The sequence below is a fragment of the Solea solea genome, chromosome 5 (genome assembly GCF_958295425.1).
Source record: "Solea solea chromosome 5, fSolSol10.1, whole genome shotgun sequence".
NCBI lineage: Eukaryota > Metazoa > Chordata > Actinopteri > Pleuronectiformes > Soleidae > Solea > Solea solea.
The window spans coordinates 5,916,054-5,932,988 of NC_081138.1; the positions used below are offsets into that span (position 1 = coordinate 5,916,054).

Consider the following 16,935-nt stretch of genomic DNA (forward strand, 5'->3'; position numbering starts at 1 on the left):
ATCACCAATCGAAGCAGATGGCTGCACACACAGAGCGTAGCTCCGCTCAAGTTCAGCGCTCTGCTCTTTTTAGACATTGTATTAACATCCGTCCTTAGTGATCCACACGTATGTGGATAGTGTTAAGTGCGACTGCTCACACCTGGCATATGGGATCGGATCTGGCTTCCCACGCCCTTTATTCGTGTTTACTCACAAGAACAAAGTGAGGTTTTTAACAAGTCTGATGGTACAGATTTGTCTGATGTCAACGTGTGTGTGTGTTTGGGGTTTGTGTGTCTTAAACTTGTGTTGTTGTTGTGTTTATGTCATCATTGGTAAAACATCCGTAAATACTGGTAATTAATGTTTAAATGAAACATTTAGTAATTCTATTCATGTGAATTTTAATTACGGTATTAATTGTTAACTGTTAACATTTATTAAAGTCTGAGTTGAACATTTTTTTTCCCTTAATTGACAATTATTAGCATTAAATAATTACTACTTAACTCTGTTATGCATGACTTTTCCTTTATTAACAGTCCCTATTGTAAAGTGTAACACACGTATCCCTGAATTATGACTTCATACATGTAGGAAGAACATTAATAAAAGGTTATAAATGCTTAATTAAAGTTAATAATGCCAATCCTGTACTCCATTGAGTAAATAAAGATAAAGTGTGTTTAAACAATGCTTAACACTAGAGTTAAGTAATTATTATTTAGTGCTATTATGCATAAATGAAGTGTCACTTAAAAGATGCTTGAATAATGTATGAATTAGTAACTTAATTAACTTGAATAACATTAATAAAACTTGAATTACAACTTAGTAAATGCTTATAACAGCATAAAGTAATGTTAATTGATGTACTGACTGTAAAATGTTACCTTAAACAGACGAAAGATAAGCTAGCAATTCTAACTGACTTCTTTTCCCAATTCTTCATGAAGGGGACATTAACTCGTGCCCGAACTGAACTGAACCCTGAGTATCTGGACCTTCGTCCACGAGCTGAGCTGAACCCCGAATACTGGACCCCTTGCACCCCTTTAGTGAGTACAGACGGTCCCGTTTCAACAGTCACCATTCATTTGACACAAGTCATTACTGTCAGTAACCTCAAATGATGTTGTGTTGAAGCATCCGCCATGATTTCTTCGATCCAGTGTCATTCTTTCCATCCATGCTTCCATCACTGAAACAGATTTCTTCACATTTTTTGCCCTCTTTACGATGTGAAATATTTGTTTTCTTCCTCTTAGTTACGATGACATATTGTACTTACGGCATCATTAAATGTGATGCTAATAATGATGCCAGTTTTACTTGAGTAATAAGTGTTTGTCTCATTACCTCCATGCTCAGAAAACACAGAGCCTGATAGTCATCTGGGGGTTTGGAGGAGGAGGTTTGCCCATGTTGCTGCGCTTGCATACTGGTGAATGTTAATGATGTCAGTTTTTCTTACACTCTGTTATCAACGGTAGTATAAAAAGAGGGGGAGGGGTTTCTTGTAAAGTGGGAGTCTCTGTTTATGCTGCCTCCATTGTACAACACAATTTGCTGTCTGCAAACCCCTTACTCATCATGAGGCTTGCACTGGAGAGTGAAGAATCTGCACTCAGTGCTCTGTTTTCTTCACTTGACTGACTTCCGACCTGTTCACGTATCTACACAATCAGCCACAACACTGAAACAGGTTCTTAATGCTGAAAAGGATGATGATGCATCCGATTCTGGAGAGGCCATGTGAGGACAAAACCCAGAATTTTCTTTTGAGCACACAATCCATCCCTTCATCATGATTTGTTCCTCCGCTTGTTCTTCTGTTATGTCACTGGGTTGCAGTAATTAGCCGTGACCTCAGTAGGAACCTGAGATGTTGCGTGCAGAGCCGTTTGGGATCATAGAGCGAATTACTGCAAAAAAAAAAGGACAGAAACACTAAGTGTATTCACTGTTCTGTCCAGATTTTAAAAGGGTAGAAGCCCAATATTATTAAGCCTTAATAAAAATACAGAAATATTCTGTGGGTGTATAATACGTTTTATGGCTGCAGTCTAATAATTGTGTTTTTGAGATTGGACAGAAAATGGGAGCAGCAGGACCAGTATTGCATCCGCACTTTTGCCACGAAAAGGGAGCTGAGCCAAAAGGCAAAGCTCACAATCTACCAGTCGATCTCAGTTCCTTACATCACCTGTGGTCATGAGTGATGGGTCATGACCGAAAGAACAAGATTGCGTGTACAAGGGTGACTGGGGTCTCCCTTAGAGATAGGGTGAGAAACAGCCATCTGGGACAGGAGCCAGTTGAGGTGGTTTAGGCACCCGGTAAGGATGCCAGAGCATGAGGTGTTCCAGGCACATCCAACTGGGAGGAGACCTAGATGCAGACCAAGGACTAGGTGGAGAGATTATTTCCTCACTGGCCTGGGATCACCTGGGAATCAGTCAGAAGTCGACGATGTGGCAAGGGAAAGGGAAGTCTGGGGCCCCCTGCTAGAGCTGCTACCCCCACAACCTGATCTCGGATAAGTGGTCTTTGCTTTGTTTACCCTTAGCATCGGGTAGCTAGCTAGCAGGCTACATAATATTTGTGTTTTTGGATTCAAATCAGGATATATGCATTAATCTGTGATATCAATATGGAGGGATCTGTTTAAAGGGTAACTAAACCCCCTCTACTGAGGCTAACACCGCCTAATGCCTGATCATGAAAAATGCCAAGAAGTGGGCTGAGGGAGAGAGAGTGGTGATTAGTGCAGGGGTGTTGTCTGGTAGTAACATCTGACAACGAAGCAACACCACTATGGTTTAGAAAAGGGGGAGGAGTCTGGGACAAGCGCTGATTAGACAAGAAGGTGACAAACCAGTACCGTTGATGTAAGTGTGGACTAAGAAAGCCAGGGGCAAAATTTGACCTGGGGCAATAGATAAATCAATTTTTGGAGTGGTTTGTTTCTTTAAGTTGCATTAACCCATCAGAGTAGATTCCAATGTTGCTTGTTTTAAGGTACATTTGTACCCTGGCAAGTTCTTATACAGAGTGATATGCATGCTGAATGTGTTCATCTTTGTGCTTAATCACTCAGTGTAGTAGTCCTGCATTGTTTTCACACAAGGAGTGCTTGTGAGCAGATGGATTGCGCACTTGTGAGATAATGACGTGCTTTGTTTAGGAGGTCAGTAACCACTCATGAAACAGTCTGGCCTTACAATTTTCGCATCAGATAATGAAGAAAGATAAAGATATACATATGAGGTGCTATTTCTTTGGTGGATACACAGATTATGAATTTATTTCCGAAGCATGGAACAATAACATTGCATAACACTGTAAAAAGTCACCCGTTGCTTTTGAATTCATTCTTGTGGGGGCAGTTGATGCAGCATGAGTGAAAGACACTAATGGATCACTGGAGTATGTTACATAAGAAATACTAGGGATGGGCATGAATATTCATTTATTTGCTTGATTATAAAGTAATTTGACTATTCCTGATATATACAAAAGACACAAAAGGAATGTTTCATCCATGATTGCATTTACGTAACAGATCTACTCAGATGACTACCTAATTTCTGGTACATCTACCATCACAACCATCATTTATATATATATATATATATATATATATATATATATATATATATATATATATATATATATATATATACACACACACATATATAGTACCAAAATATTTCCATCTTCTGTTTTTATCTGTTGCAAAACTTAGATTTTCCTGTTATTGAAAATATAAGCATTGTAGTGGAAGGTCCTGTTGGATGAATGAAAACGATGGGCACGGTGGACACAAGCACTCCACAGTCCTACAGTCGTTCTCCTATTCACACTTTTTCCTCTGTGTATTCTGTTACAATACACCTTAATGCTTAATACAAACAACAAAGATGTAGCAAGGCATCGTGTGAATCTCTCATCAGACTGTATCCTTTAGGATCTCCTTCAAAGTAAATAGTACTGCTTGTTCACTGTGTTCCTGAATCCATGAAATGGAAACCCCAGTGATGATATGAATAAACAGAAAAACTCAATGAACGATTCTTTGTACCAGTGGTAATGCCGCACCTTGTCACATACAAATGCATAACTGCAACTGCTATTATGTCTTTCGGAAGTTGTGTTGCTGTTGCTTTCTAAACTGCTTTCTCTTATCAAGCCAAGACAGTTTTCTCAAACATACAGAGAGGTCGGGGGGGGATATGTAATATGAAATATGGAACCGTCTATGTTTTGCTCCTCCCAGAAGCTTTCCTCCACTGTCAATATTTTGGCTTTAGCCTGATTTAATGAGGAGAATTTCTCAAAATATCTACCCCAAGCTGGAGTCAATGGGTGATCTCTCTGGCTTTGTTAAAAGCACTGTGCTGTTTGCTTATTGGGCCTGACTGGACTAGAAAAAAATACACACATGCACACACAGCATTGCCACAAAGGAGGACCCCCTTTCTTCTAGCCCAGGAGGGAATGATGACTCTCATTATCGCCTCAAAGCAAGATGACCACGGTGCCCCCTATACTCCGCAGCCCTATTAAGTTACCAGAAAGCTTTATTGTATTGGTGTTCGATAATTTCCTTTCCTGTGTCATTGGGAGCGCATCGGGGAGTTGTTCCTCGGCGAGCGACAGGGTTGGAGGGAATGGCGAGAGCTTACATGAAATGTGCCTTTTTCCTTTCAGTGGGTCTTAAATGTTTGGGCTCACTGTCGACTCTGCACTCATTAGTTGTTTCATTTTAATGCAAAGTTAGCAACGCGGGAATAAAGGTGCTTGACTCGCAACGGAATGGTTGATGCATGTTGCTGCAGCAGGATTATTATGTTTTACAAACACTGCAAATTGATTCATTGATTTACTGGACTTTTCTTCTATTCTTGTTTCCCCAAATTGATATGGATCGATCTAGTAACTGCCTTGTTTATGTATTGCCAGGGTTGGGAGTTTGTGTCTGTGCATGTGTTTCTGTGAGAGAGCCCTTTCCTTTTATTGCTTTCCCTTCCCGCTCTCTGAAGCCTCTTTCACACTTTAATTAGCAGGTATACTCAGGATTTGCAAAACGTGTTGGAGCCATGCAAAAAAGGTGATTAACACCATTCCCATTGCCAGAGTTGTTTTTTCTTCTGCTCTGTGGTGTTTGTATTACCCTTAGGTGAGATGTGATGTCACAACTGCACGGGAAACAACATGAGTTGCAAGATCATATCGCTCAGTGACATAAGTGCGGTATTATTTTCTGTCTTTTGCTTTGGTCCCTCTGGCAATTGATTTGTCAGTTGATCTGAATGATGAAATAAAAAAAATATTGTCCAAATTTAGGTTTGCTGGCATTGAAAAAAAAATAGTGCCAGATGTAAAATGAACTGCCCCATTTTGAGGCCTCGAGGTTCACGATTTGTGGAACTGTGGAAAAAGACATCACTTGCAACTAGGTACCAATTGAATGATGTTAGCCGTCAATCACACTGGTTTTTCCTCTAAATGTGAACATTCATTCATTCATTCATGTCTACCGCTTTATCCTCCACATAAAGTGTCACAAGTAGCTGGAGCTAATCCCAGCTGACATAGAGCGTAAGGCGGGGCACACCCTGGAGAGGTCGCCAGTCCATCACAGGGCAAACACATAGCCATTCACGCTCACATTCACACCAACAATCAACTTAGAGTGTCCATGTATCTGCATGTATTTTGACTGTGGGAGGAAACTGGAGAACCCGAACGAAACCATGCACACAGAAAGGCCCTTGATCAGATCGCAGACCCTAAACGTGAACATTATTTCCAAAATGGACATCATATTCTATTGAAGAAGACCTGAAACTGAGACTTTGAACTCATCGGATAAATGATTACTGACATTACAAACAAATGGCTGCCATTGAAATAGAGTTTGTTGGGTTTGGCTATTGATTACTCTTGTCTTACTTCCTTTGTTTCAATTTTCCAACTAGAAAAGTGCATCCATTTCTATCTATGTTCAATACAGTCATGAAAAACTGCCACAAGACGGACTGCATTGCAAAAGAAACCACACAGGAACTTGCATCACGCCGATCAGAGACGAGAAAACAATGTTTGTGTCGCAGAATCACTCTAATGCCATTCGAATGCCGATTAAACAGATTCCTACAGATCAAAAAATGGATTTAACCTGGGTTCAAACAGGTTTTTACACCAGTGGGAATTGGGTATAAGCTCCTTGAATTCGTTCTTACTGGTTGTTGATTGATCTAGGCTAAAACAAAAAAAAGGTATTTGCAGGTCACCCAGACTGTGAAAGGACTTGTCTGAGGAAATCAGGTCTACAAGTGTTGATGCTGTTTTCAATTCACACTCTCTGTTGGCTTTCATATAGATTGCATTTGTTTGCTTGTTATTTTTATATAAATAACATTTACGATAAGTACGTTTACTTAACCTCCATTATTTAAATTCGAAACATCACCTAAAGTTGTGTCACAACTTAGGCGGATCGTGGAAAACGGTGACCTTAAAAAGTGGCACATTATCAGCAGCTGGAAACCTGCAGTTTTTCTGAGCCTCCACTGCATCAAGGTGACATTATGAGACGTTGTCAAAAACAATGCTTGTAGGTGTCATGGTGGAGGCTGAAAATGAGCCAGTGACAAACACAGTTACGAGGTTTACACGCAGGATAAATGTATTACTCCCTGAAATGTACTTATTGACCAAGCCTGAAAATCGCATTAGTAAAATGCGACAGACACTTGGAGCTATTAATGCTGACAGTATTTGGACGTTTGAGGGAGACTGTGATGGAGTGCTAAATCATATTTGGGCGCTGGCTGAGATGAGAGGCGAGGCATTACGGGGGGTTTGGAAATACAATAGCCAGCGATACCACAGTAATAACCACAGTGTGGATACAGTGTGTTAGCTGTAGTTCTTCCACTGTCAGTGTACAGGTTTCCAAAAGCAGTCACGTTTACAGTCTCATTCAACCTCTAAATTTAAAAGTGAAAACTCACCTGGTGTTATAGCAAAACTAGTGTTGACAACTACTTTGAATGACATCATCATGCTATTTTTGCATATTAGATGGTGCCATTGCATCAGTTTGATTATATTATTTCGGCTTTATTTACATGTAAACTGATTGGTCAGATGGAAAGTTAAAAGCAGCTTTGATACCAATGTCAGTTTAAAAGTAAAAATAAAATAAGTACTACTATATTACATTCAAATAATCGTCTTACTCTAACGACTATGTTTCTCAATTGTGTCGCTCAGTGACCGTGCTGCGCACAGGAAGTGCTTTGTTTCACGTGCTGCTGCTGTATACTAACAAATGCTCCCGCAGTCTGTGTGATCGTGTTGCTTGAAAATGTTAAACTGTCTCGATCACGAAAGAGTTACACACTGCAGCTGCAGAAAACAGTATATTGTATGATGTTTTTAACAAAACGTTAAATCAAAATCAAACCACAACAAGCTTTATCTAAGTCAAGACCTATTTCCAAATAGCAAGTATCTGCAAATAACAATTTTAAAGCGCCAAGGCATGATAAAGGATACATAGGGACCCTATGTATTAGTTAAGTTCTTTGGTTGTGTTATTAAAATTATATTTCTTAACTAATCCTGAACCCTTACTCTGCCACACACAGCACAACAACAAACTTGACAGAAAACCTTTTTTGTAAAACATAAAAAGGGGAGAAAATAAATAAAAATAAATTGTAGAGTTTGAACAGCAGCGTCGTTTTCCACAACACTTTTTGTTGTTGCCGTCGCATGTTTTACCAGCTCTTTTCGACGGGGACATTTTAAGGCGATACTCAGTCACAATGCTCAGAGTGGCGCAGTTGTCGCTGTGTTTGCCCAAGACTATGTCTCAATCAGGTGGAGCAGAGAAATGCTCCATGGACTGCAGAGTGGTAAATGTGATAAAAACCATAGAGACGAGGAAAGGCCCGGGGCAATATTACTTCATATGAAACCTGTTCTGCTCTTTTCTAAAATTCCGAATGATATTGCTTCCATACATTACTATGCTTTAGTCAGCCGTTTCAATGTGCTTGAGCACTGATACAGTATTCATGATGGAGACCACTATTCTAATGTTATGGTAAGGTGAAAGCTGGCTGAAAAAGGAATTGATATTACGCTGAACACAGAACTGCACTGGGAGACTTTGATTTGTTTATATTCAGGTAGCTGTCTCTAAATAAAGCAATATTTCACTTGATTTTTCCCCAGCAATGCAAACCACATGCGAAAACTACACACGCTTCCCGCTTCATTGATTTGAATCGTCATCTCATCCAACCCTTTATCATCTGAGATGCCTCTAATATTACGTGGAGGAGTCCATGTGTTCATCACATACAGAAAAATCAATGAAAGGGATGGGGAGGGGGGGGCGAACAGTATTTATATACACACTGTCACTTACTTGTGACAGATTTATGCACTGTGGTGGTTGCGGGAGATGGACTGCGTTCAATGCATTGATGTTTGCATTGTGCATGTGCCACTCGTGGTAACTAGTGTTATTGTGTAACTGTGTTTGGACTGTTGATGGGGCTTTGTGTGTGCCTTTTAAGGATCACTTTTCCTTCATTGGGGTCAGCTACACAGTATTACACAGGAATCCTGGGATTAACCCTTGGAACACAGAGCATTTTGACTGCTTTTTTCCATTACTATGTTTACACGTCTGTATATACAGAGGGTATAAGAATGAATTGTTTCAGCAGAAAACCTAGGCAATCTGATGAATTTTGATTGAATTTGTGAAATAGGTCACAGTTCAAAGTTCACTTAGCGCTAATTCTGTTGACTTCTGCACAAATATTGCTGCTTTATATCACTCGTAAAAATGCAATATAAAATGAATCATAACTTTGCCTCAACAACACGTAAGAAGACCATCCCCCTGCATTTTTAAAGCCTGAATATGTGATCTATAAACACCCCCAGGATGTCCATATAAGGACTTGTGTATTATTCCCATGGCAAATTACCAAGGGTGCACCAAAGATTAAAGTTTCAAAAGGAGAAAAAAACACCTGCACATTTTTTTGTTGTGGTTTTGTTTTGGTCATTCAATCTAATCGTCTTCGAGGCATTAAACTGATGCTGCTCTCAACCAAACCACGGTATTAGCCAATCAGAAGTAAAGCAGGGCAGGTTGGTCTTGCCAACGGTGGACCTGTGCGGCTGCAAGGATTGTGTAGATACAGTTGCCGACCTGTAATTTATGTTTCTTCTCTCGGCTTCGGTAACGCATCTAGTTCCCGGTTCAGAACCGTAGTTGGGAACCTCTGGTACCCCATCGATACACCTCGGCCTACCCCTAGCTGGTAACTGGCCACTCTGAGTTACTATTCCTGTTGTTATGTAGGAGTTTCATACAGACTGTGTCTGTGTCGCATCACAGGACTGTGGTCACGCTGTCCACTGTAAAAAATAATTGCACGTCTACACCATTTACTTTGGTAGACGGCATCCTGGGGTGTTCAGGGGCACAATTTAAATGAATATGTTCCGAATTAATTTATAGGAACGTCAAAAATAAGGAAATAAAAAGAAAACATTAAAATTATTTTCATCACAACACATAAATATGACACAGAGATGTGTATTATATATTATAATACATATTTTTGTATCTCACACAGTCCCATTTATCTCTCAAGGAGAATAAACACAACAACACTAATAATAATAATAATAATAATTCCACCACTTGATGCCTTTTTTTAAATTACATTAGTTGACTGTTGACTTCCATTTGGTAATATATGTATATATGTTATGCTAAATAAATGAAACTACTCTTTATTCCAAGAAAACTCCAACTCATTCGTGACCTTCATGGTCTCAAGTACCTGTGTGGTAATTTTCAAGTTATTACAGACACCTACACTTCTGCGTCTTCTTCTCTCCTTTATCACTTAAGTATTGCTGAAGAGATTGAAAACACTGGAATTACACAAGAACAAACTGACGATAGAAAAGCTGTTCAAAATCGCCCTCTTTTTTTAAAAGTTATTGATCTTGAGTATTTAAATGGTGGAAATTAACGTCTTCTTACTACTTGAATGCCGTATTAGAGAACAGAAGGTCGGCTAAGTGCATGTATGTGTGGCTGTTGCCTGGAAGGGATTTTGTTGAAGTGTGATTTATACAGTTAAATACAGTATATATACCGCTAAATTCCGACAATTCTACCCACTCTTATAGTTTCTTTCACAATGCATTAGACAGGCTTCAAACTTGGCAGGTGACTTACGCATGGCACCAGTGTGTGCAGTGATGAAATGCAAGAGCTATCGGTCGAAACACACCATGAATATAGCTAAAAGTGCCCGTTCCACCCCTTCAACAAGCAAGCACATATTGAATGGGCACTGCACTAGTACAATAAATGAATTACTGGCAGCCTCAGTCTTTCAATCTGTCAACAAAAATGATAAGAAATCAAAAACCTACCACCCAAACCAAGAGTCCATATGGGGGAATCAGGCGTGAGGGCAGGGGGGGATGCATTTCTTTCATGTAGCTAGGTTCTTCCTTTAGCTCATAGAAACATGACCCACTTAGTGCCAGGCATGAGGAATTACAATACTTAAAAGTTCACAAACAACTGCTCACCGATGTTCCACTGCAAGTAGTCGAGTGCATTCAGTGGCACACAATTTGGAAGCACATGTCATGACTGAGGTTTGGCTCTCTTGGGGTGTGTTCAAAGCAGGAGGAAGTTGCAGTTGATTGGGTCAAGGTGAGGAACAGGTACAGCAGCTGATTGGTTGGTAATTCCTACTGGCAGCTGGAGGAGCCAATACCAACAGCATGCTGAAGGGAATAACAAATGGGGGCATTGCATTTCTTATCCAAATCACGTCAAACGTCACCACCGGTGCCCTTAATAAGCACAAGTGTCAAGTTAGGAGTGACTTGCTATAAAATGGTACGTTAATGCTGTGAAAGTGCAGTATCTAGGACACAGTCATTTCCTCTAAATACACACACATAGTAATTCGCTGTGAAAGTAATGCAACCGGTCGCCGGCAATTTACTGTGAATGTACAGTGGAATGTTTTACAGTGTAAATCATGCAGTGTGGTTATTAATGCGGCCACAACTGCAGCATTCATCTCATGCACTTTATTTATGTGTTAGAATAATGTGTTTTTTCTACATAATGTGGAAACCCATAGCTATACCTGCCTAAAATCATAAGGCGTCGCAAAGTCGGGGAGCGAATGCAGCGACTCGGATTAAGCTGCAGTGACTTTGTGCAACACACCACTTACTCTTCTTACCGTTCGACATTCGCTGAAGGTCAGTTTGGCCATTAGCTAGATCAGCCTAGCACTGCATGCCCCACCTCTCCACTCCAATTCTTCTCATCTCCCCCTCTCCTCCCTTCTCCTCCCCCAGTGTGAAGAGGGATGCGATGAGGCTAAATTTATCTTCATAGAAAACCCAAAAGCTTAGATGTTAAAACAGAATCCCAACCAGCTTTGGTAACCGGCTTGCCGATGGTGATCAACCCCACCTTTTCCGCGAGGTGTCTGTCAGAATAACGTGCAACCCTTCTCCCCATCCTTCTCTCTTTTTTTTATTCTCCCACTCAACTCCATCCTCTCCATTGCTCTCCCTGTTTTTTATTAACAATTGAGCTGGTGGCTTGTGATAACTGGTCACTCCTCCAGGCGTTGAAAGGCAAGGACACTCTATTATCCTAGCGAGATGGATGGGTTGAAATATTGCCCGCAAGTGGTGGAGCCTGCCAAATCCTCCAGTCTTAAAACTCCTTTGTCTCTGACAAGGAGGGACATTAGTGTGAGGGCCAGGTTCTTGGACAGGGCTACGCTTTTCTGAATACAACACAGAAACAGTGATGTGGACACATGTGCCTCCTGTGTGCGTGGAAAGCAATCCAGAAATTGCATCACATTATTCGCCTGCGGTACTGTATCTGAGCTAAACCGTTCCCGTTGCCCTCTTCGCTCTCCTTGTGTACGTGCATGACAAATTAAAAGTGAGAGAGACGACGCTTTAGAATGACTAACATGTTGCAGGTGAAGACGCCAGGTCAGATAAGCGGCGAGGTCGTGTATTAATTAGTCTCCTAATTATCAATGACCTTTACCTCGCAAGAGTTCCACATTTGTTTGAGCCTCCATGTCTCTGTCAGTTGCATATTTGTGGCTGGGCAAGTGTCCACGTGTGGTTTGTATAAAAAAGGTACAAATGTCTAGACATGATGATAGTAATAATACAAATGTGTATTCCTATTAAAGGCAACGGATCGTTCTCTGTGCCTTTTCAGGACGCCATCCATTTTAACCACCTCTGCTACAGTTTCTGGGGCAAACCCCTGATGAAATTTTAGAGCGTGGAAGGAAATATTCAGTGTGTTGTCTTTTATTTTTTTTTGCATTTTAATGCATGTTTGCTGCGTGGTCTGCTGCCAAAGCTCTCCCTGTAAAGTGCAAACACACATGGAAACTAGGACTAGGTCTTAGGGTGTTGTTTTGACTGCGGCATAAATTGCTTGAATTGCATTTAAGGTGAAATTGGTGGTTTAATTAACCCCAATGCTTTTATTTATCTCAATGCAAAATTGGTAACTCATCATATACATGGCTATTCATGGCTGGACGTCTGAATCAGAGCAAAATAGCAGGTCTTTTGGCGTCTTCTTCTTCGATAATATACAACATTTGGCATGGTGTTGTATTAGTGGCTCCTTGTCCTCTTTCCTTCTCTTCCATAGATGGTAATTTAATAGTGAACATAGTCTTCTTGTTGCTCCCATTTGGAAGCCTCAAAATCTGTGGTTTTTGGAGATGTCACCTGCAACCATGCCCCTATTAGAGGAAATGAGCTGCCAATTGTTGAACTTTATCATCTATTTTGCTCCAAATGGGAACATAATTAACAAAATGGACATTGTGTTCCATTGAGGAAGAGCTCAAACTAGTGAATGAGACCATCAGGAAAATAAAGTAGAAACTCATGTTCCCATAGACTTCCATTCAAAGTGACTTTGAATGTGTCACATTGCCGCCTTCTGCTAGATTTAATCATCCATTCCTCTTGTCTTGGGTCTCTCGGGGTCTTCTCAGGGTATGCAGTGATTAGAGTCAACCAGATGTGGTCCAATGAAGGACCATGAGGGAGTAAAGGCGATATTCCATGTTTTCCAGTCTCTCTGAACCTCTTCAGCACAAATACTGAATACTTCCATGTTTGCGATAAAGAAAACACAGCACATTTCCCTTGCTGCATGCAGGCTTGTGTGGCATCAGCGCGGTCATGCTTTACCTTGTCCCCCAACCAATGAGGTCCTGCAATGAGAACCTCTGAAGAAGTATGGCTTGGTGCATCACCTTTTCAGGGGAAAAGCTGGGGGAAGAACACAGATGATGTAGTAGTGTTCCATTTCTCATTTTACCCAATCCCCTTGCCTCTTAGAGCTGAGTTTCACGGGGTAGTGGTTCAAATCAAGACCAAAACGAAAGAGGACGAACCTCCAAGAATGAGACATATCGTCACATAAACAGACATGAAACGTTTTTGCCAGAGATGCAACATACTGCCAACAACTATGGCCAGCTGTTGTTCTATTGCTGGCATGGACTTATGCACTTGTATTATGCATGCAAACATGTCAGTTCATGTTAAGCACAAAACACTGCAAAGTGCTTTTGTCATGGTTAGCATAGCATACCTCAACAGGAATCAGGACACACGATGCCTACAAATGAAGACACAAGTGGTAGGGGATGTGCTGGAACTCTACAATATACTGCACATCAGTAAATACACTGATCAGTGTATATTTAATCGACTGCCTCTGTTATTTGCATCCGCAATACACTGCTGTTGAAAGGAGAACGTCATGTGTCTTGTCACCTCTTGCACTCAGTGCTTTGCCAGGAGACAAACACGCCACATTTCCTTTGCGGCGCGCATTCCTGCTGCAGAGCAGATTGAGTAACAAGGACAAGAAAGACACCTTTTGTTTATAAATCCAGTTATGTCTAAAGGAGGGAAGAAATCATGCAGTGTCAAGGGTGAGCGTCTCAAAAGCTGTCTTTGTAGGTTGTTATTTTAAAGAATAGGGCTTTTTTTTTTACTGTGAGAGCAATGAGTGTTAAATTGTTCAAACGCATTGTTTACATTCAGTAGCAAAGTAGTGTCAGGATGAATGGATGGGCGCAGAATAAGACTCGAGCTACCATGTATTTAGAATTTTCTTTTAACCATAATTCATTTACAGCCAAACGTGTTAAACTAAATGCTATAGATGAGAGGTTATCAACTGGCAGCGTAACTTCCACGATGGGGAACCCCAAAGCTCCACAGTGGGCCCGCATAGACCTTTTGGATTTAAGAGTGTAATCGATGACTTTGCATTTTAGTTCATTTTTGTAAACAAACACAACTTCCAGCCAAATTGCTGAGTATCACAGCAGCAGTTACAAAACGCTGATGGAGAAGCTTCTTCTCCAAAAACATGTGTCAGGAAATTCAATCGCAGAGCTGCCATTAAGAGCCAGAGCTGCACGGACTATTAAAATGCTATGTGAATGACAGCGAAATCCAAGTCAAGTTATGAAATAGCACATTTAAAAAACAATTAAACATCAAATCATCCATTTTACTCAAACTGTAAAATGTTCGATTTCTCTACATACCAGGAAGATTGATGGTAGCGCTTTTTGAGCCTTGATGTCCACTTAAAGCTGCTTTATATTACAGTGGCCATTCACCAGTTAGCACCATGCATGTATGTGCAGCCCACTGCCATCAGTTAGGAGCAACTTAGGGTAACGGGTCTGGCCCAGGGACACATCGGCATGTAGACGAGTGGGAATCGAACCCACAAATCCAGTTGAAAGACAACTCGCACCAATCATCCTCCATCAACCCACTAAAAGCTGCTTTACCATACAGTTTTCCCATTTCTTCTGTCACAAGGGACACATCTGCATTTACACTAGAGGGAATCAAACCCTCAATCTTTCAGTTGAAATCCAACTCACTCGATCACTCATCAACCATCGCCCCCTCAATCTTTTCCTTTAAGCAATAGATTCACTTAAAATGTCCATCTGGCATTTTTTTGAACAGAAATGTTCGGATATAAAGTTCATCACTGCCTCAAGGTGTTCTTTTTTTTTGCACCGCATGCTTATTGTGCATGCATCTTTAACTGAATTAAAGTGTGGCATCTTTGTTATTGTTATCTTGTATGTGTACGAGGTTATTAAAGAGCCTCGCATGTTAAGTCATTTGTTATCTCTGGCATTCTAATAAACATGTTAGCTTAAGGCAGGACCTGCAGGTTGTCTGCGCAGTTCAGATTGATACTCCTGCCATATCTGGAGCTTATACACCTCATTATCCTAAGAGGATGCTTAAGACAAGATGAGTCTGGTACAGAGGATGTGGGAGACCACACGGGAAAGAAAAACTGCTTCACGTACTTTTTTAAATAGGCCACAGCCATACGTGCATTTAAAACCGCATTAGGTATATTGTCTAGGAGAACTGTGTGTAAATGTCAAGAAAACACTGACTCATATGGAGCAGAATTATTCAGTTAGGGTTCGTGGAGATGGATGTATAAGGCAAAAGGGAATAAATACACAGAATTAAGACATTTAACCTCAATGACCTGATTATTCCCCACTGAGAGACAGGCTTATTTTGATAACTTTTTTTTTTCCCTGACACTAGTTCTTGACACATATAACCCCATGGGTGTGCTGTCAGGGAAGGTTTGATTTTACTAATTGGTACCAGAGCTGTTAATTGGAGCTGTGGAAACAAGAAATGCGGAATCTGAGGTTACTCTCCTGGGAAATGTGTGTGTGTTAAACCTTATTTTCCACCTTTTCTTATTGTTTTTTTTTTTCTCTCTTTTTTTCTTACCCTTCAGCTGTCTAATAAGAATCAGTTTCTTGTCTCAACAAAGTGTCCAGCACAGACTTGTGGAAAACAAACACATGTCATACATGCAATGCAAATATTGGGAATATACAGGTGCATTTTTGCATACATATTCTTGCAGTTTCATTTACTCTTAGAGTTTTTAGGGGGATCTGGTCAATTTTGCAGGTACAGTATTATAAACACAGTTAAAAATGCATTTTCACATTTTGGGTTCCCACTAGCCTTATATTCTGGAATGACACACAGCAGGTTTCTGCCCCATCTCTATTCTTTTTCGTCTTCTTTTTTAGGGCAAATTGCTTCTCATTGCACCACCTACTGGCAACACCTGATATGCAGCCCAAGTATATGCAACATCCATTATCTTTGCAGATTTGAGGTCTCTCATTGTCTACCGCTTTATTCCTCACATGGGTTGCAGGGGGCTAGAGCTAAATTGCAGCTGACATGAGGCAACACCTCGGTCAGATTGCCAGTCCATCGCAGGGCAAACATACAGACAACATACACTCCCACTCATACACTTAATTCTGGGAGTCCAATTAACCATGCAAACCACAAAGGCCGTCAATTGGATTCAAACCGTTGACTTTCTTGCTGTGAGACAACAGTGCTAGCCACTCCACCACTATCTGACATCACATGTAAAAGAGCACTTTGCGGTCAGTTCTATAATGCCTTTTTCGGGTCAATATTTTGCCTGTGATCAGTTAACCTCCTCTCAGAGGCCAAACAGTCATCCCCTCAACTTCTCACATGGATTTTTTCGTCAGCCACATCAGCTGCTTCAAACACGCTGTGTACCTTCAGGAAAATAGAGAAGAGAATGAACAACTTATGACGGGAAATCATTATCTGAAACCGAGTAAACAAACATTTATCTCGCTGCTGAATCTGTCTCTCATTAGTCTTGCGTTTGACTTGTTCACCTCAACTGAAGACGTCATGACACCGACAGCCAAACCAAGAAATTATTTATTT

At 40.7% G+C, this 16,935-nt stretch overlaps 1 protein-coding gene across 4 annotated transcripts in view; it reads left to right on the forward strand.

Annotated features, from left to right (window-relative positions):
* LOC131459286 (protocadherin-9) overlaps positions 1-16,935 on the forward strand; it is a 254,221-nt gene that overhangs the window by 67,887 nt on the left and 169,399 nt on the right. For 2 of the 4 annotated variants that reach the window (XM_058628897.1, XM_058628899.1), the window contains exon 3: positions 939-1,040. The exons of the other annotated variants lie outside the window; for them this stretch is intronic. In XM_058628897.1, coding sequence (XP_058484880.1) covers positions 939-1,040 — 102 coding nt within the window. The remainder of the gene's footprint in view (positions 1-938; positions 1,041-16,935) is intronic. 4 annotated transcript variants of the gene reach the window in all.